Here is a 20,360-nt window from a genome sequence, read left to right on the forward strand (position 1 = left end):
TCCGTACACGTACCCGTACCCGTAACAGGGTCATGATTATTAAACTAACTTGTCCGATTAACTTCTGTAAAAGGGCAGGAAAAGTTAAGAGAAAAAATAAAATCACAGTATAATCAGTCAATAATTTAAATTTTATTCCTTCATAGTCATTCTAAACAAATTATCAGATGAAATACATTTCTAATGTGTAAAAAAGCGTACTAATTCTCTAATTGCATTATACATAAATTATTTACAATATCACTAATAAATATTTGAGTAAAACAAATAGGATTTGAGACAAAAACAATACTATTCTGTCATGTCCAATCTATAACAATTACAACTAGAAACATGTGAATTGCATTACAGGATCTCTTTACATTCTAGTTAAAACGTCAGTTGAATGAATATACATAATAAGAAGCAAATAAAGCTAGTTATCGAGTTAATAAATAACAGTCGTGTGAACACAATACGCTAAGATATGTACAACGAATTGACAAACGATAGTGCAAACTGGACTGTTTAGCTCCATCGCACACTTTATTTAATATTTTAAGGTCACTCATTGCTTTATCGGGAGCATACCATAAGCAAAGAAATTACAGGACTCTTAACTAAACGTTACTTTTAATAAACAAATTTTGTTTTGAGTCCACCTAAATCAGCGGAAGTAATAAACCAATATAATATTATCGTGAGCGATGGATCTTAATCAAAGTTTTCACCCCTAAAGCCTAAGATTTAAACGTTATACATTTTTTACATTCTTGATGGAAAATATCATTCACGAAGAGGAAAAAATAATGTTCACATAAATAGGAAATTAACATCACTAATTCACAAATCACATGTATGTGTGTATAATAATATTGTTATTTACCTGTATCAACAATCGGTATTAACTAAACACATGCAATACATCGAAACAATACATTCTTGTATATGTAAACTAACGTAACCTAACAGACATTACTAAATCAATCATAACTTCCATATTGTTTACATGAAAACACCGGTTATTGACAATATCAATATAACATGACAATTCATGAAATTGTCTAAATATTGGACTTCAATAACTGTATTAAGAAGTCAATATGAATCGCAAAATTCATTGAGGTCTTCAACCCTTCAAGAATATACCATCCTCCCTTTTTTGAAGTTGGTTAAAATTACGAAGAGATCCCCCGAGGTTCACATCATTTAACTATAACGATAACCGAACCATTTTCAGCAGTAAAGTCGCAGCTTTGACCGATATGGGCGGCAATTTCACGGCTGGTTATAGTTGAATTATGTAAATGGAGTTGCTTTTAAGGGTGTTTCCCTTAAATGCATTTTGTACAACGAAACAATCATTTATATCTTATCTAATTCTTCATAATACAGCTATTACTCTTAATACAAAATTTGTATAATCGTGAGCGTTAATATCATGTCAGTCGCAATGGTGCAAATAATCAAAATTCGTTCACTTTGACTAGTCGTATTGGCTGGCTGGCGCCGAGTGTCAGGCTACACTTTGTACTGGCGTTGGCACATAGTTGTTACATTACAAATCATTATCACTGTTAACACTAAGTATACTAGTCAGCTTATGTTGTCCTTACAGATGAAAGTTTAACACATCAAGAGAGAAAAATATAATCATATATTTTAGTTTTGTAATGGGAAAAACTCATATTGGAGTCATGAAAAAGTTACACCAACTTAAAATCAAGAAGTTATACCAACTTAAAATGATAATCTCAGAAGTATTCACCTTCTAATCATATGTAATTATTAAAATCCCAAAGGAGCTGGGAAGACATTTCCACAGGTTTATTTTTCTAAAATAGTTTTTGTGCCCATAAAATATCATAAGAAAGAAATACATTGTCGACTTATAAAACCATACATTGTCGAAATGTTTATACACGTTCGAATTGAGTACCTTCTTCTTTTCGGGAAGTTGGTAAAAACATTGTCATCATAATTCCCTTTCAATCAATTGTTTATCTACAGTTCCGCTTATAACACCCAATTATAACAAGCAGTTCCAACACATCTTATCTAGACCTAGATCTGTACACCTGTAATATAACTGTAAATTGAGCCAGAAATCTTACAGGTACCGTATTTCGTTCACACTGCCAAACTATTCTCGACACTATCCTCATAGAAATAGAATCTAAACTCAACAAAACTGAGACATGAAAAATACCCAAGCAACTACGCGCTTAAATTGTAATTTTTAATTTAGACTCTATTTCAATTTGAATAAAGTCGATAATACTATAACAATGAAAATAGCTCTTTGATGCACATTGTGAACTTTAGACTCGCTAAGATACATAGGATGTACTGTAGCATCATCAATGAAATACAGATATATTCCGTGCGAGATCTATAACTACGCGCCGACACGCGATCAAGGCCTCAGGGTCACTACCAGCTAGGAAATGAGAGACAATGGAACAAAAGTTATTTATTCTTACTTTGCGAGTCTAGCCGTAGCTGGACTAAGGCTTCTTCTTACTGCTTTGTTTATAAACTGAACATTTTTAGGTACATTTTCTTTTGTCTGAAAACTGCTAAGTATCTCAAGTCAGTTTTGAAGTAAGAAAGCAAAATTTTGTAATAGAAAAGTCATATACGTAAGTACGTAAACATAACTTTTCTAATCAGTGGGATTAATTTTATTTACATTTTCTATAATTAATTATGAACTTAAACATACATATCATTTAGTTATAAACTTAAAATTCCAAATGTCTCTTATTCCATAGCTATACCGTAACATTTACAATGTTAAAAAAGAGATATGTAATCAAATTGCTAAAGTACGTAAGTAATCATAACACAATCTTACGTTTGAGCAGACTGAGTTGAATACGTCACGTTTACAACACAACCAATTTCATTATAATTTAATAGCATTGAATCAAAACATAGAAACTACCATGGAAGCTTTATTTTTGTAGTCTGGCAACATTTTAGCTTATACCTAAATTAAATTGTTGCCAACGTACATTTTTGATATATTCCCACAGGTACTTTTAAATGTGGAATGTGATGGATTACTACCGTCGTCTATTTCCATACTTTTAACCCTGAAATACTTCTAAAATACATTCATACGCAATCCCTGGTTTAATGAAATACAACGCACCTATAATATTAAGATGATTGGTGTTCTCAGAAATACATTTAAGGCTTACGATAATAATCTCCCGCTTTGAATCCCCACACAGTTACTATTTCTACTGCAATCGAAAATTCTACGTGGAGTGGCCACACTATTAGTCTATTTAGGGGTAATTTCTACCAAAAGTGATTGAGCATTTTCTATAGAAAACTCAGAATCATGATTTTTTTATGTGTTTAGAATCGATTGGTATCGAAGTCATGTGTGATGGTCTATACGTATAGTATAATATACCTTATGTATATGGCAGTAAGGTCGGAATTGCTTCGTCTCACGTTTGCCGCTCCACGCCGAAAGTGTATGTGTAGTCACGGTCTAAATCGAAGCGAGAACGCCGCTTTATCACTGGCAATTGTGTCTGAAAGAAAAAATATATTTGCATTTTAATATTGTATACTAGCAACCCTTATTCTTTGCCTTTGTACGGGTTTAAACTATATACCTAAACCTTCAGGAATGACTCGAATGACGGCTATGTACTTGTGAAAACCGCATAAAAATCCGTTCAATAGTATTTAAATTTATCGAGAGCAGAAACTTGCTGTATCAATTGGTTTATTACCTAAATCTGTGTCATAGAGGAAAAGCATTGAATATTATAATCTGTATGAAATTATAATAACAACTAATTACGTTTTCCTGCGTACTACTACACTCATTACTCAAATAAAGTGAGTCAGACCGTTGGTTATATTAGTATTTACGTTCAAATGAATCTCAATTCACAAATCGTGAATAAATTTTTGACCGACTGCAGGTAAAAATTGCTTTAGATCATCATCATCCTCCGAGCCTTTTTCCCAACTATGTTGGGGTTGGCTTCAGATCAGAAAATTGCTTTAAATATAATTGATAATGTAAAATATGAAGTGCAAACTCACCAAACTATCACTAGGCAGCCCCCTCAGCTTGGGGTTGAGTAAGAATGGTACTCCTTCCATCCCGTTGTACCCCCCTAACGTCTGATAAATCGTGTTCCTTGGCAGAGGCGCGGGGCCCTTCTTGCGGCCGTGAGATATCGGCGATGTGGGACCCGTGGGACCCGCAGGGCTGCCGTGCGGGACTGGGGACTTAGCCGACGGGGGCCTTGGTGCCGGCCGGCTTGGCTTGATATTATACGAGGGGCTTAAAGCCTCGTAGTCATGGTCTGATGTAAACTCTTCAATGTTCGGGTAAGTAGTTGGAGACTGTTTGAGATTCAGGTTGTTTAGCTCCGAAACTAGTGGGGACAATTTAGGGGGTCGCTCTGGTACTCGTAACCTGAAACAATCATATAATATTACGGTTATTTCTCACGGTAACACTGACCCGCATAATCAGTATTGTATTAAGTCTCTCATAACAACACGTGTATTTTGATTAATACTATAACTTTACAATGGGTACTGTTTAAAAACATGTATTGTATGAAGTTCGGGAGACTTTAATGAATACTATATAGTATAATTAACACATCTTCATACGTAAACGACTGTGTATCATATTGGCCTCGAATATATTATTGTTCATATGATGTACATAAGTACGAGAACGAGTTAATTCGTCAGTGACGGATTTATTCATCAAGGGAGACTCCTTTGTTACGTTACAGTTTCATTTCGAAGAATTCAGCGGCCAGTATTTTTAGTTACTTTTGGATCATTATAAGCATTTCATAATAGCGGTCTCCGATAGTCGTTATCGTCATCCTGCCGAAATAATTGCCAGGAAACGATTCTATTATATCAATAACGAAGTCTTATCAGTTTTGCGAAATGTAACTAATAACTAAGCGCATACGTAAGTCTAAAAACCTGATAATTATTCTTCAAATATGAAAAAATCATGATAACGAGGTAAAAACGAGTGTCGTTACCTTCTTTGAAAACGATATGACGAGAAAGACGAAATAGCTGGAAAGATGTTTTTAAAAAAGACTTCGAAAAAAGCGGTCCTATATATAATTAGTATGTTAGGCTTAAGGTAGAATTCCGTGGATAGCGGCTACGACAGCCGCGCGCGGCTTACGACAGTCGTCGGCCGCGCGCGACAATAGTCAACATATGAAAATGTATGGCGCCGCTGCCGAGGCCAGCGACAGTCGCGCGCGGCCGACGAATTTCGTGAGCCGCGCGCGGCCGTATGCATCTCAACATGGTCTAGCGCTTAATAACATCTATAGAATTTTAGTAAAACCAGAATTGAATTGTTTTTTATTTAGTCGGCAAAACTACCTTTTGTTTTCCTTACAATACAAATGCTTTTGAATCAGTATTTGGTAGTATCCTTCATCATTTCTACTTTTTAAAGATAGGGTAGATTGGTAATCTATTTTCATAATACAGCCACAGCAACACGTCATCCTCTTCTTCTTCAAGGATATCAATTAGCACTTCGACTAGAGGGAACGGACGAACAAAATCGACTAATTTCAAGACAATGCCGCGCGCGGCTTACGAAATTCGTCAGCCGCGCGCGACTTTCGCTGGCCTCGGCAGCGGCGCCATACATTTTCATATGTTGACTATTGTCGCGCGCGGCCGACGACTGTCGTAGGCCGCGCGCGGCTGCGTCAGCCGCTACCCACGGAATTCTACCTTTACAATCGGTATTTTTGACGTCATAGGAGGTATGGAAACAAGTGGATGACAGGATGATTAAGAAAGGCAATAAGATGACGACGATACCACTAGCTAGTTCTCGGCTCACCTCCGATTAGCTTCAGGCGTGATGTTGGTAAGCACGTTTTCATACTCGTTGTGTGTGGGCGAAGTCTCCGGGCTGCCGCCGCTCACTTTGTAGCACACCATCTTGCCGTTTATTTCACTGAAACAATATGCATTTACTTTCAAGCCTAAGTTTACCGACAAAAGGCACTTTTCAAAATGATTGTTTACTTTGAAAATTGAACGTGAAAAACATGGAACATGGAAAACGGGCGCGTTTATGTTGTCGATGAATTTGCGCCTATGTTACTGAATACAAAGCAGCATACTTTAGCTATTAACCGATGTATTACTCGTAAGTTGACGGAACTCTCATGTACCGTTGAAAGATTAACATAAAACCAAAGTTTTAAATAAAAAAAAGCTTTGTAATATTTGTAAGAATAGTATGTGCTGTGCCATTTTCTAATACAACGAGTCAGTAAGTGTAAACTTTCACATGACACCCGCACACTTTTATCCCATTTGGAAGTTCTCTAATGGTGAACGCACATCTATCAGAATCAACTGCGTTGACGAATTCAAATTCTAGGGAGTAAAAGTCTGTCATACAGAACTGTCAGCCGTTTGAATGTGATAGCGTCGGCATCGATCTGTCCTATCTGTGATTCTTCCATTCAGACGTTTCGACCAATTCATTTGCAGCAATTTAAAATTCGGTTATTGTGCCGGAGTCGACAGGAGTGATTTCATATCTATTGTTGACCAGCTTACCCAGCTAAAATGAATCCCTGTGGAGCCTGCCTCATCTTAGAGCACACGATGACGTCAGTGACCGGCGGATGCGCCCGCGCCGCCGCCGGACGGGATACGCGCGTGCAAAGCCGCCGCTTGCCGGCCCGTCCTGCGACGCTATACCCGGCCGGGGCTGCTTCTCTCTCCCCTACTATGACCACACCGTCCATTACGTAGCCGGGAACTCCTGGATGAGGAATAAATATAATTAATTATTTACAGTTTCAAAATTCTAAAGCGTTCAGAATTAACACCATCCCAACTATCCTAATAAAAGGCTCTACTATTCTTGAGTGCCAAATACTAGAGCCAAATGTAGATTTTTTTTATAAAAGGTGATTTTGTTTTGTTTTCTCTTATTAAATATGTCTCTAAAGGAAATGGGACACTATTTTTCTCTCTGCAAATTTTGGAAGATACAATTTTCTGCCTGCTCCAAAATAATACAAAGCATTTTAATGGATTCCACACAAAGTAATATTTCATATTTCAGTAAATGTGAAAGTCTGTTAACACAAAGTAATTGCACGTGTTACATTCTATGCATCAAGCACAATATTTTCCCTTAGCCATTGATAATCTCCGGACAATTAGGGAATCCCGACGAGCTGTCTCTTACAAAGGTCAAACTTATCACGAGACAAAAACATATCATAAATAACATATCCGGCGTCACAGCAATTTGTTAAACTTATCATATTTTGAATATTCTAATGTCCTAACATTTTAAATGCATTACCAAAGTCTGAAAATCAAATTGGATTACGACAGCGAACGTTTAGAAACTACCTGATCGATTAGGAAGCCGTGTAAGGGTACCCTTGTACTTTTAATACTTTAACACTGATCCCTTGGGCTTAGTGTCCCGGAAAAGTGTATTAGCTTAGAAAATACCTAATGAGCACAGCTGGTGAAAAGTCTCAAAGTGTTGTTATAACACCGTCACATAATATTATGATATAAATGAGGAAATTGATTTATCTTTTCAAGCTTGATTGTAATTCTGATAAAAATTTGCCCTTAGCCTCTTGATAAGTAAACGGGCTACCTAACACTACAAGAATTGTGCAAATCGGTCTCGAGATTACCGCGTAAAGCTTTATAATATTAGTCTATCTATTCTAATATACATGGTTAATACAGATGAATATAGCTTTATAGTATGATACTCCATTAACCGCAGAACATGAGACATTAAATTATTAACGTCAATATTCTTGGAGCAGATTTATAAGTACTGACTCATTTTAAAAGTGATACTTTTGTACTGACTTACTGACCACAGCTCTTAATATAATCGTAAGTTTCAAGTCAAATACATTGACTTGAAACTTCAATTCAAAAATGTAGGGCTAGCGGAATCTGTTACCAAATTCTACGACTAATACTTAACATAATCAGATATTGATCAGATCTATGTCATCCTACGCACACAATTTAATTATGAGTCAGACGAATGATAATATATATTTTTTTATTTTTTTTTATACATATCACATTAATATTATTCAAAATCTTGCAAAGCACTGAAAGCACTCAATGACTGATAAAATGCCGCATCAGGTAAAATACGAGTGCAAATACATTTGTGTTAGTCATCAGTAGATTTTAGATAAAAAATACTAGGATCTTAGATACTTGATAACATCAGAAACGGTGAGTAATTCTGATAACAACAAATACCAGAAGATATCTAAAGTCCTGTATCCTGCATCCGTGACCAAAGATCAGTTATATTTCATTCAATATATTTTGGACCATGATAGAATTCCTGACTATCTGTTTCCCAAAGTTCTACCTGTGTTCGGAGGTAATACTTTCCGCATCCGGATGAAAAGTATGTCACTTAGTTGTAAACGTCATTTAGATCGATTCAGTAGTTTCTGCAAGAAAGCCGCAGAGGCAGACAAACACTTTAGGATTATTTGTATTAGTAAAGTAACTACATTAATAACACTATAGCCACGTATTCACTGGGAAACAATGTTTCAGATACACAGTTTCTGAAACATCTCGTAGATGTTTAAGCCATGTATTCACTGAGAAACAATTGTTTCAGAAACAAAATCTACGTGTTTCTGAAACAAATAATTTTGTTTCAGAAACATATAATTTTGTTTCTGTAAACACTACGTGTTTATCGAATGTTTCTGTGCTCCCCACCCGTGGCGGGGAGCACAGAAACAAATCAGTTGCGCAACATGTGCATACAAGTGTGGACGCGTGTTTCATTTGTTTATAAACGCCAAATAAACATATTGTAAACATCTGACGGTGTGGACGGCAGTTTCCGAAACATTGTTGCTGTAAACATCTACGTGATGTTTCAGAAACTGTGTATCTGAAACATTGTTTCCCAGTGAATATGTGGCTTTACAGCAACAATGTTTCGGAAACTGCCGTCCACACCGTCAGATGTTTGACCGTCAGATGATAAACACGTAGTGTTTACAGAAACAAAATTATACGTTTCTGAAACAAAATTATTTGTTTCAGAAACACGTAGATTTTGTTTCTGAAACAGTGTTTATAAACAATTGTTTCTCAGTGAATACATGGCTTATTTCCTTACTTAGAGGTGTTTAACGCAGGATTCATTCAATTGGCGCAAAAATCCTTATTTAGTAGCAAATGTAAATGATAGATAGGATAACACTACCGTGGGAAGATACGCAGATACGTGAATGGCAATCATTTAATCAGTGTCAGCATACCATTACGGTGACTCCTGGCTTCTCTAGCTATTACATTGTTGGTGACAAAACCTGGTCATCTATTTACGGCAACATCAGCATTCTTCGTATGTTACTGTGAGAACAGAATCTTTCTTTGGGAGATAAGGTCTCGTGGGCAAAGGGCAATTTCATATCTGATAACCATAGTTATGTAAAGAGCATTAGTTTAATTACTTCTGTAATAGTATTCTGTTATGGAGTGCAAGACAAATCTTTATTAGGTTGTTATTAAACTAGTCCTATGCAGATGAGAGATAACGAGAATCATTATGACGAGATAGCTATTAATAGATTTATTACGATTACCCAACATGGCACTTTTCCAATTTGTTTTACTTTTGCAGGTGCAACTCGACAAACATTATACAGTCTGATCTAAACTGATATTTTTATCTACTAGACTTTTAGATTGAATTGGATCCAAATAAATACCGCATTGGGCTTTCTAATTTACCATCTGTATAAGTATAACACGGTTGCCAAACTTCTTTTGATCAAATTGAAAGCCTACATCAAAACCTGAAACCGCAAAGTCAGCTGAGCCAACGCCCTAAAGAACTAGCCTGAGCTATAACATAAAAAGCATTCCTTAGAGAAATATGTTCCACGTTGAAACCCATTTCCCCATACAATAACCACGTATTAAATATCCATTTTCATGGAACACAACGCCAATCTACTAACAAACGAGACAGTGACCCAGAAACGTCGTGATTGAGACCGGGGGCTACGCGGTGACGTCGGGCTTCAGTCGTGGCCCATTGACTGATCGGCTGACAACAAATTCGGCCTTCGTACCAAGTTTAATGAAAGTAAATGTAAATGTGTGATTGGATTGGCTTCGGCTTTTTATCAGCCTATTGGTTGTGGCTTCAACTCAAATGTTTTTGTGTGCATGGTACATTCCTCGAAAATTCTACGATAAAGCAAGCATTTATCTAGTTTACCATTTTAATCATTTGTTTAAGCCTACCGGCCACATAGGGCTTTGTCCGCTCATAGATAAATAAAACCTTTATCGTTCTAAAGGGCTTTCATAATACAGTTATCACGTTGACCCATTTATCTCGCCAGCCAGTCCTATCGTGTTGTAACCAACAACGCAAAGACAATGCATCGTTCTGCCACCGGCGTATCGATTAGTTAATCGATTTACGGACTAGCGGGTGTCCGATTACAAGTGTGTAATCGATTTACGCGACGAACGGAATGTTAAATGGTTCGGTGCAGTTATTGAATGACAATCTGTTCTGTGTTTGGAAACTGAAAGGAAATTGTGGGTTAGGTTTCTTTTTATCTTTTATACTGAATGATGTATCGTCGTGCTGGCCTAGTGGGTAAAGTAACAACCTCTCATGGATTAGTGTGGATTCAATTCCAGGTCAGACTAGTATTATTGCAATTTTTATTCAGTTTGTATGTACTTTCGATGTACCTATATCTTGGACACCAATGACTGATTAAAGGTAAAGGCAAAAATCCGCAATGAGCAAGCGTGGTGATTTACTCTCAATCATTCTCTGTGTGAGAGGAGGCCGGTGTCCAGCAGTGGGACGATAAAAGGGCAGATGATGATGTATCTTAACAAAGAAGACTCGAGCAATGTTATTTTATTTAATTACGTTATATGCTTGCTAATCCTTCACATTGATTAACGAGAACTGAATCATGATCTATTTTAGGAATACCCTACGCCTTCCTTCCTTGTCCTTCTTAACCACGTGTAAATCCTTATATGAATTTGATGTCAAAGGAAAGGCAACAAACCGTTGTGTGTCCTACGAGCTAAAGTGGTCGGTATGCGGCCGAGTATTCCAATTAATCATAGCCAGGGTTGATAATCAGTACTCATCATGACATCCGTTCGGGATACGTGAAACTTTTTGTTAACTTGATTAACTGGAGTTTTAAATTAACGTAACTGTATTAAATGTCTGTTATTTAAGACTAGTTGTTCCCCGCGGTTGCACCTGTGTCCCGAGTGAAAAACTTTTTGCAGCTGGGTAAAAAGTATGTAAACTATATATTTTCTCAGGATCTCTATATTCAGTAGGTTTGAAAGCCGGATTATGCAGATAGTAAAACCGAAGTTTACAGTTGTAAAATGTACAAAATATTCATATTAACAGTTGTTTGTTTTATTAATAAGAAATTCAAAGAATTAATGGCAGGATGCTTGTATGTATGTGTAACAAATAATTTAATTTTTGAATAAGTCGAAATGGTGCTATAGTAAACAGGATCCAAATTAACTTTCAACTTTCAGCATTTTATAGATCTAAATAAATTGAACATAAACAGTTTTTATCATTATGCTAATTTCTGAATAAGCAGTCAAAACGATAAAAACAAAACAGATTAACACTATTTCCTATGTGGAATGTAATTCTATAAACGTCGAGTTTAGTATTTTTAATTTAGGTAAATAAATTCAATATGTATATATATATGTATGTATCCTAAAACCAGAAATAAAAATAGAGATAAAAGAAAATGCACTAACAGCAACTTCATGTTAAAAATACATTTCCGTAGGTATATAATCGTATATCGCAAATTCCATGTAGTTCCATTCCCAGTTTACAATTTTACAGTTTACAGTTTACAATTTTAACTGCCTCGTTGGTCTAGCTGTCGCAAGTGCGGCTGCTGAGCACGAGGTCTCGGGTTCGATTCCCGAGTCGGGTCGAAATCGCATTGTGGGTTTTAGAAGACTTTCACAAAGCAGCCCGGAGCCTGGAAGTTGGTGATTGATACACCCGTGCATCGGAGAGCACGTAAATGTCGGTCCTGCGCCTGATCTCTCTCCGGTCGTGTCGGATTGCCGTCCCATCGGATTATGAGAGTGAAGGAATAGGGAGTGCACCTGCGTCTGCGCAAATGCTTGTGCACTATAATATGTCCTGCGCAATTGGCTGAACTCCTTAAATGAGAACAGCCGCCGTAGCCGATAATCGGCTAGGAGGACATCATCATCATCACAATTTTACATCGTATTCGTTCCGAAGTTTCGGATTCGTATAACTTCTTTACAAAAGTATATTAAAACTAGCTTCTGCCAGGAGATTTTCCCATTTTACAGGTACACTACATACATGAAACATACATAAAGTTTCTGTTCAATATCCATTACTGGAATAACTTATGGACTATAGAATCGGTTCAGTAAGTAAGTAGATAACTATCCATATAAAACTTATACAATATTAAACCTGAAGAGATTATTTGTGCTTTAACACGCTAATCTTGGGAACTACTGGTCCAATATGAAACTTTCAGTGTTAGATAGCCCATCCATTGATGAAGGCTATAATGTTACTTTTTATACGCGAAGTAGTTTTCAAGTGACGCAGGTGAAAACAGCGAAGGAAGCTATACTTAATACAAAAGTAAAGTAAAAATTTTTAGTAAAGAACTCACCCTCCGACTTGGACAAACAAATATAATGGCTCGGTTTCTTCCCGAACAGTCCATTCTGCCGCAGTAACCCAGCGTCGGCGTCTTCATCATAAGTTCTGCTGACAGGCCAGTACCCTGTGGGGCACTTGGCCACAGTCTCCACGATCTGAAGAGAGAGTAAGGGTCGTTCGTCGGGTAACGCGCCCCCGAGCGCGCTCAGCACTTTCGACATTTTTACGCTATGTCATCATAGGTCTCAGTCTTGCCAGATTGTGTCTTCTTAAGTTATCAGTCTAATTGTTTAGCACCTGAAACAAAAGAACTTGATAAGTAAGCTGCTGTAGTTACGTTAGCACGTGGTCAGTTAATTACTGAAAGAAATAAAAAAAACTTCAAGTATCCATGTTGGTTATAGGTATGTATCAAGGTTTAGGATGTGGTCTTATCGTTTTATTATCAGCAGGAAAAACTCAATTCCCGTTTTTTTACCGCCTATTTGTGCCTCAAAAATATTGAGTGGGTCCTTAATTGGATACCGCGTGTGGGGACAGATCCGATGCACACATGTACAAATAATAATCGAGTACTTCTCTCTTTGCGAAAGTTTGATTACAGATTGCAGTTAGGCTAGACGGCTAGACATTTGACACAAAGAACATCGCAGACAAGCAAGGTGGTACATGACAAGAGGTCACTGACCTTTAGCCGAACCCTCAGGTTCAAACTAAATGAGGTCTACGTCCTGTAGGTCGAATAGGAGCCAGACAGAAGCTGCAGACTTTAATATAGATGAGATTTAAACAAATGCTTGAGAATTTAAATTGTTCGAAAATTTAATCAAGCCAGTCGATGAAGATATCGTTCTAGAAATCGATATGAATTTACCTATACAAGATCTTATACAGCGTAAATGACGATCCCCATTATTCTAGATATAATTTTGCCTTTACTACATACGTGCTTTCGTTCACCTTTCCACGGTAAGTCAGAAACTGATGTAATTTCTAAGTAATCGGTTCCACGTAACAGAATATACTGAATAGCTTATCAGAAACATCATTCAACATTTCACAGTGCATTAATCATTATGCACTATTGCTGATAATAAACTTATAATTTCTTTCTATTACTATATGTAATGGAAAGTTGATTTAACACGTGAACGTTATCAAAAGTGACTTTCGACTTTCACAGGGGAAATCCTAAAACAAAACCCCTTGATGACTGGCTGAGGAAAAATGTTGGTAATTCTCAAGAGCTGTGTGATGAGTGTAATTGAGAAAGGCTCTTCAGTTAATCCTTACTAATTAATATGATAAACGTGAAAGTACCTCCTGAAAGTGAGAGATTATGTATGTTTGCCGTCCGGGTTTCATGAAAAAACTCCTGGACTGATTCAAATGAAATAGATGCACGCACCATCTAAGTGCTTGAGAAAGGACATAGGTTCCCTCGGGTTCCCCGGACGTGGAGAACAGCTGTTTATGTATAAATACCTCAAGCATAAAGAACTCAAAACTACCTTGATCATTGGAGGATCATCCATACCATAAATATATAACCTACGTCAATGTTTTTGTTCTATAATTTCATATTTATTCCTAGGAAAACTTCGTTAATCAGTTTACTATCAACCTTCTTACGTTGACAAAACCAGAATAGGCCGAGCACTAATAATACACTGGCCAGTATCAAGTCGACGCAAGGTCGCCATTAAAAAGTGATTAGCGTATAAAAACTCTATCTGAACATGGCCATCAAAGAAATGAGCCGTTGTTTTAAAAAATTGTCCACTAGGGGTGAATGACTTGTGGATGAGCAATTTTCGAGATTGGGCAAAAAATCTCGCATGTTTATACTAACTAACGAATCCTCTACGTTTGGTGTATTGATCCTAAAAGCCCTAATGGTGCTGTATTTAAAAGTCATGTACCAATAAACGTAGTTTCCGGATTGTAAAAATATAAAGAGTGCTGTTACACCTTTTAAGAATACCAAAACTTAAAAAATACGCCAACAGGAAGGATAAAAAACGACTTAAGTGCGAAAAGGCAATTACGCTTACAACACATTCGCGAATTTGTCAGTTTACATAAACTAAGACATGACTTACAAACATGGGCAATAAATATTCTGAACCGATGAGAACAAGAGGCCTTGATACTAGGACCTCAACCTTGACTATTTGCATAATTATCTGATCGTGACGCTTGACTAAAAACGGTTACAAGTCTAACGCTTTTTTTTGTTCATTTATCGTCTTCAGCAATTATTCGAAACATGCTTGACTACTGCAGGACTTTCAATTGAGTGATCTACGTCACTTTATATTACTTGAATCAAACTGTTATATAAATCCCTAGAAATATCCCTTGGTCATGTCATCACAACTTGAACAGGTAGGCCGATTAAGCTGAAAATTAGAGAGAAGGGAGCTTAGACCCGGGAGAAGGACATACCTTGTCCCGGCTAGAGCTCCTCTAGATAGTTTTTGTCACTATCCAGCTACGGGAAGCAGTTTTCTCGGGACGCTGGTAAAACTAAGAGTGGAAGCTAGTAAGGAATAAATCTGATAGCGTATTTTTCTTAGCGAGTTCTTAGAACATATGGTGGCCCTATATTCCGACTTACAGTGAACTGTATATGTGACCAGAATTATAGTTGATCAAGGTTATGTGGCCCATGGAAGACACAAAAGGAACAAAATGGAAAGCGAAGAGAAAACCTGATAGGTACTTACTTGTTGGCAGCAGTGAACGTGTTTATTAAAACTTGTTATGCCCTTAGGATACCCATTGAAGCTCATATACACTGACTTATAGTATTTTCATTATACAGATCCCTTTTGTTGCCAGTTGGTTTCTAATCTAGACTAGCTGGAAGGACCAGGGGACTTGCAACTCTAAAAGAGGACCCTATCTATACATATAATAAAATGATAGGAAAGTCAAAACTGTACATTGAATATTTTTTTTAAAGAATACTTGGGGGGTGATCCATAATCGATTCTGAACCCAAATATGTAGTTTTTAGAATTTTTGTCTGTATGTCTGTTTATCTGTTTGTCTGTATGTTTGTCCCGGATAAACTCAAAAAGTACTGCATGGATTTCAATCAAATTTTGCATGACTATTACCTGGGGGCCGGTTCAACACATAGGCTATATATTATCACGCTATCACCTACGGGGGTTGAGCAATGAATGACTAAATAAACGAAATTTGAAATTTTATATTGCTCACGCAGACGAAGTCGCGGGCAACAGCTAGTTCGAAATAAAATTAACGTTGATTTTGGACCAAATAGTCGTAGTTTATTGTGGAAAATGGTCACATTTGCTGTTATTTATCACACGGGTTTTGGGCCTAGAAATGAGTGTGCGTGTCTGTTTTCTCGTGGTTTTCCTTAGCTCCTTTTTGAGCGGTGATAACTAAGACACGATGTTTTATTATTCAGCCTAAAGAGAAAAACACTCAGGACAAATCGATCTATTCATAGTAACTAGTCAATTTATTTAAATTCTGAAGAGCTATTACGTCATAACCGATGCGGAACCGGTCTAATGTGCCTATCAGTGATTCATTTGAAACTGAGGACATTTTTAATGAACTCATTCTTGGTAATATCGTACCAGCGTCCATGCTAGCTAGTAAATATCGTAAAACCATTATTCTTGAGGTTTCTTCAAAGGATATTTAGACTCAATCTGTCATCTAACGGCTGTCCCCAATATTCTAAATATAGGAATTTGACATTTATTAGGATTATTGGGGACGGCCGTCAATCAGTGCAAAACTCAACCGATTCGCAGTCAAACTTCGTGAGTCAATGGTATTTGCTGTCATTTACTTCAGCAAATAAACACGCGCCTGTATATTTTATAAATAACCATTTACGTGCATTCCTGCTGTTATCGTGACCGACATTTTAGAGTTCTTCCGTGGACTATTTGAACCATTTGGTAACCGCTTTATTTGGGTGTGTTTCCGAGCTCCACATCATATGATGACAGATAAACAGGGGCGTCGGATAAATGGGAAAGTACAGTTATCGGCACGGATATCGAGCCATGACCTTCACCTGCGCAGAAGCGATTTACTGCCTTATTGCCTTATGCGTACGGGCGCGCAAAGCGATCCCCACTCTTCCGCCGAGAGCCCAATATCCGTGCCGGTATCTGTACCGAAGACCGTATTAGATATTTTATTAGACCTCAATTTTTCTGTAATTCCTAAAGGTTCAGTTTCCACAAGAAATGTAACGTAGATGAGTAAATTTTATCCGAAAAGTCGTTGTAACATAATTATGGGTCATGGCCATACACTCTCAGGGTATTCTATTTGAGATCTTGCTTTTCGGGAAAAAAGTTGACGACACTCAGTACCTAAGCAAGTTATATTTTGAGAGGTTTTAAGACCAGTGACGTATTGGGCAAATGCTGATTCAGTGTTCTTGTCCATATGCACGAGTTAAATTGCATATATCATCTAACAAAGTTTATGAAGTTTATCTCCACCGCTCTAGAAACGGTGCAGGCGAGTACCGTAAACCGAAGTTTCGCCTCAGGCCATTTTACACCATATTCGAAGTCTATCTAAACAAAATGGAACCGCTGATGTACTTGGCAAGGATGTCCAAAGTTCGTCTTGGTATGAAATAATAATATCTCAATGGGATTCCGGTATTTTCTGACGAGGACAAATACGCCCTTTGTATGGAGACAGTGGTCATATGTGCACCAATATGAGTGCGTACTATAGACTTTAGAGCTGTCTTTTCTAATATTAGGTATCTAATCTTATATTATAGAGCTTGTGAAGTTGTGAATAGATTATTTGGACACTGTCAATCTCAAGAAATAATGGTTCGATTTGAGGGTTATATAGCCTTTTTTTAAGAAGGGTTAAACTACTTTTTATGTGAATGCGCGAACTAGTTCCCTAGGGATATGGAAGAAACTGCGGGGAAGAGCTAGTTTCGTGAAGGTCAGAAAAATTAATACAGTGGTAAAAATATTACGTAGGTACGTAGTAGAAGCGCCAAATCCACTTTTGTGTCATTCGCCCAATAAGGCAAAAATAAGACATTAACATTTAACTTGATTACAGTAAAAATACGCATTTTATACATTTATTCATCTATTTAATATGGAGGTATAATTATGGTGCTCATTACTCTGACTACAAAAATTATAAGTTTTAAATGTACCACAAAATCTTGAACAGTAACTTTCATAATATTATGAAAATTAAATTAACAAGATAGTCAGCACTTCTTCTCGGGCATGCTAATTGTTAACTAACCCAGTTTTTGTTCTACTCAGTTACAACATAAAGGCTGATTTACATTGAGTCAGTAACTGACGTCAGTGTAGGCGCCGAAAACTGACGCGTGCTATTTACACGAAGTCAGTGTAGTGTCAGTGTCTCGTCAGTAGTACTGTACTGACTTCAAATCAATTTACACGATGGCAGCGCCGGGTCAGCACTGACTTGTCAGTGGACTGACGTCAGTTACTGACTCAATGTAAATCAGCCATAACTGTACTGGCTGCCTACACAACTGTATCATAGATATGAATCATTTGTTTTTTTTTTTGTATCTATGGTTTTGATACCAACCTCTTTAAATCAAAATATAACAGAACTTTTTAGTAATATTTTTCTTGGAATAGTGCCGTGATGTTAGAGAATTTATAAAGTTTTATGTATTGAGAAACCATTTATTTTTTATGTTCTTAACAAATGCTCTAGAGCGGTACAGTATCTTTTTTATGTTCAATTGATCAAATTGAATAACAGAGTCTATTATAAACTTCAAGGCTTTCTGTACAATACTGGAGCTAGATAGACGTTGTATTCTATTTGAGACTATGAATATTGTTATAAAAGAACCAATCAAAATACGAAAGTAGCACAAATGGAATATTTTACTTAAGTATTCGTGTCTCATATTTTTAGATTTTTGTGTGAAAATTTTTTTAAGAAAAAAAGTACTATGTGTAGAGACACAACAACTCGTATATTTTTTTTATTGCATACTTGAGAGTCTATTAAACACTAAGAAGGAACATTTCCAAAAAATCCTCCAAAAAATCTGGGTAGTCAGTTAGAAAATTACTTAAAACTTGTATGACAACCATCAGAGATCAGCAGTCTACAAGCAAATTAGGTAATTTGTTGACAGTGAGGCTTTCCTGTGTACTCTATCTGACTCAGATTACATTGTTTGCTCGAGGATGCAATCACACAGTGTTTTGTTTCACTGAACTTAATTATGTTGAGCACAAACATTAACCATTCAACATCAACTTGAAAATAAACTCATTATTTAAGGTGTATTTGTCTTTGTCAATGAAGGCTTAATTAATTACTGTATGTGACAATGAAACATGAACTTAGGAATGATATAACAACACAATAGTGGGAACTTTCATTGATAAAACAAAGGAATTGTGTTGTTAGATAAAAAGAAAAAAATCATGAACTCACCAATAATTCTTTGAGATAAGAGTTTGAGGAATGTATCAAACATCAAACAGAGTATTAATCGTGAAAACAAGACCTATAAACACACACGACACTTTGAAGATGATAAAGAAAATTGATATAACATAGAAACTGGGGTTTGCCCCTCGGGAATCCCACAAAAAAGGGTTTAACACAATCCACACAGTCACTGGCTGAATCGTAAATAATAAACTCAAAATAGGTATTCCAAGACGATTGAATGAAAACTGGTTACGCGATACGACCGACTTGGCAGTATTCCATATGACCAGTGACGGAGTACACGCGCGCAGCGCCTTCGGTGCAACACTAATAATTAAAAGCAATTGGCAGGCGCCCGGGCGACGGACACGAACAATGACCCCTCGCCAGATGATTCAATACCTAATAAACCCACAAGTTAAGATAAACTCACCGTAGTCGTGACATCACGCGAACAAACTTGGATGGAACCTAGACCTCCTTTTCTTCTCGACGAGCCGAGTCCCAGTAATGTTCCAAACAATGAAGCCACAAAACAAAATTGAAAAACACAAATATATGAATCTAATTAACACTAAACTTTTCGCTCAACCTTACAGTTTATTAACTACGTTTAAATCAAATACGTTTTCTTTGAATAAAGTCATTAACTTTGTATATTTTTTTAAATAAAAATAAATTGACAACAAAAACCCTTCACTCTTCATGGAAACGGCGAAATAACTGTGTTGCTATTCAAATATTCAGAAAATCTGACAAATATTTTTGAAAATGGTAGTTTTTATGTTTTCTAATAAACTATTCGTAATTTATTTTCAAATTAGTTAGTTTATCAAAATATTGTCTGTTCTAAAGGTTTTTTTTTTTTGATCTTGAAAATAACTAAATCATAGTGATTTATTATTTTCCTGGAACAAAGAATTGATCGAGTCTAAAATAGGGAGCCATCTTGCAGTGTTGCAAGCTTCCTTGTAGTTGTTGATTTGATTTTCCTATTTTCCAAAAAATGCATCGCCGAGGTCTGCAGCAGTAGCAGTTCAAGAATTTTGGAGCGGGGGTGTCAGGTAATGCAGGATTGCATCTCAAGATTAGAAGATCGTAGACGTTGGGTAGCAAACATAAC

At 36.7% G+C, this 20,360-nt stretch overlaps 1 protein-coding gene across 2 annotated transcripts; it reads right to left on the minus strand.

Moving 5' to 3' along the window:
• Positions 1 to 110: 110 nt before the first annotated feature.
• On the minus strand, positions 111 to 19,970 carry LOC126055063 (uncharacterized). 2 transcript variants are annotated; one of them, XM_049842658.2, is made up of 6 exons: positions 19,671 to 19,970; positions 12,768 to 13,054; positions 6,592 to 6,799; positions 5,861 to 5,977; positions 4,054 to 4,432; positions 111 to 3,530 (listed from the first exon to the last, which is right to left on the minus strand). In XM_049842658.2, the coding sequence occupies exons 2-6, from the start codon at positions 12,976 to 12,978 to the stop codon at positions 3,444 to 3,446; spliced, it is 1,002 nt and encodes a 333-aa protein (XP_049698615.1). In that variant the 5' UTR covers positions 12,979 to 13,054; positions 19,671 to 19,970; the 3' UTR covers positions 111 to 3,443. The 2 variants fall into 2 exon arrangements, with proteins under 2 accessions (XP_049698615.1, XP_049698616.1); XM_049842659.2 differs by lacking the exon at positions 19,671 to 19,970 and adding an exon at positions 19,238 to 19,600.
• Between the last annotated feature and the right edge of the window lie 390 nt (positions 19,971 to 20,360).

The sequence above is a fragment of the Helicoverpa armigera genome, chromosome 5 (assembly GCF_030705265.1).
Source record: "Helicoverpa armigera isolate CAAS_96S chromosome 5, ASM3070526v1, whole genome shotgun sequence".
Classification (NCBI taxonomy): domain Eukaryota; kingdom Metazoa; phylum Arthropoda; class Insecta; order Lepidoptera; family Noctuidae; genus Helicoverpa; species Helicoverpa armigera.

Excerpts from the sequence above, each read along its gene's own strand:
- LOC126055063 (XM_049842658.2), bottom strand. The coding sequence starts at position 12,978 with ATGTCGAAAGTGCTGAGCGCGCTCGGGGGCGCGTTACCCGACGAACGA. Across the intron at positions 5,978-6,591 it reads CAGGGATTCATTTTAGCTGG|TGAAATAAACGGCAAGATGG; the intron begins GTAAGCTGGTCA and ends ATATTGTTTCAG. Across the intron at positions 4,433-5,860 it reads ACGCCTGAAGCTAATCGGAG|GTTACGAGTACCAGAGCGAC; the intron begins GTGAGCCGAGAA and ends TGATTGTTTCAG.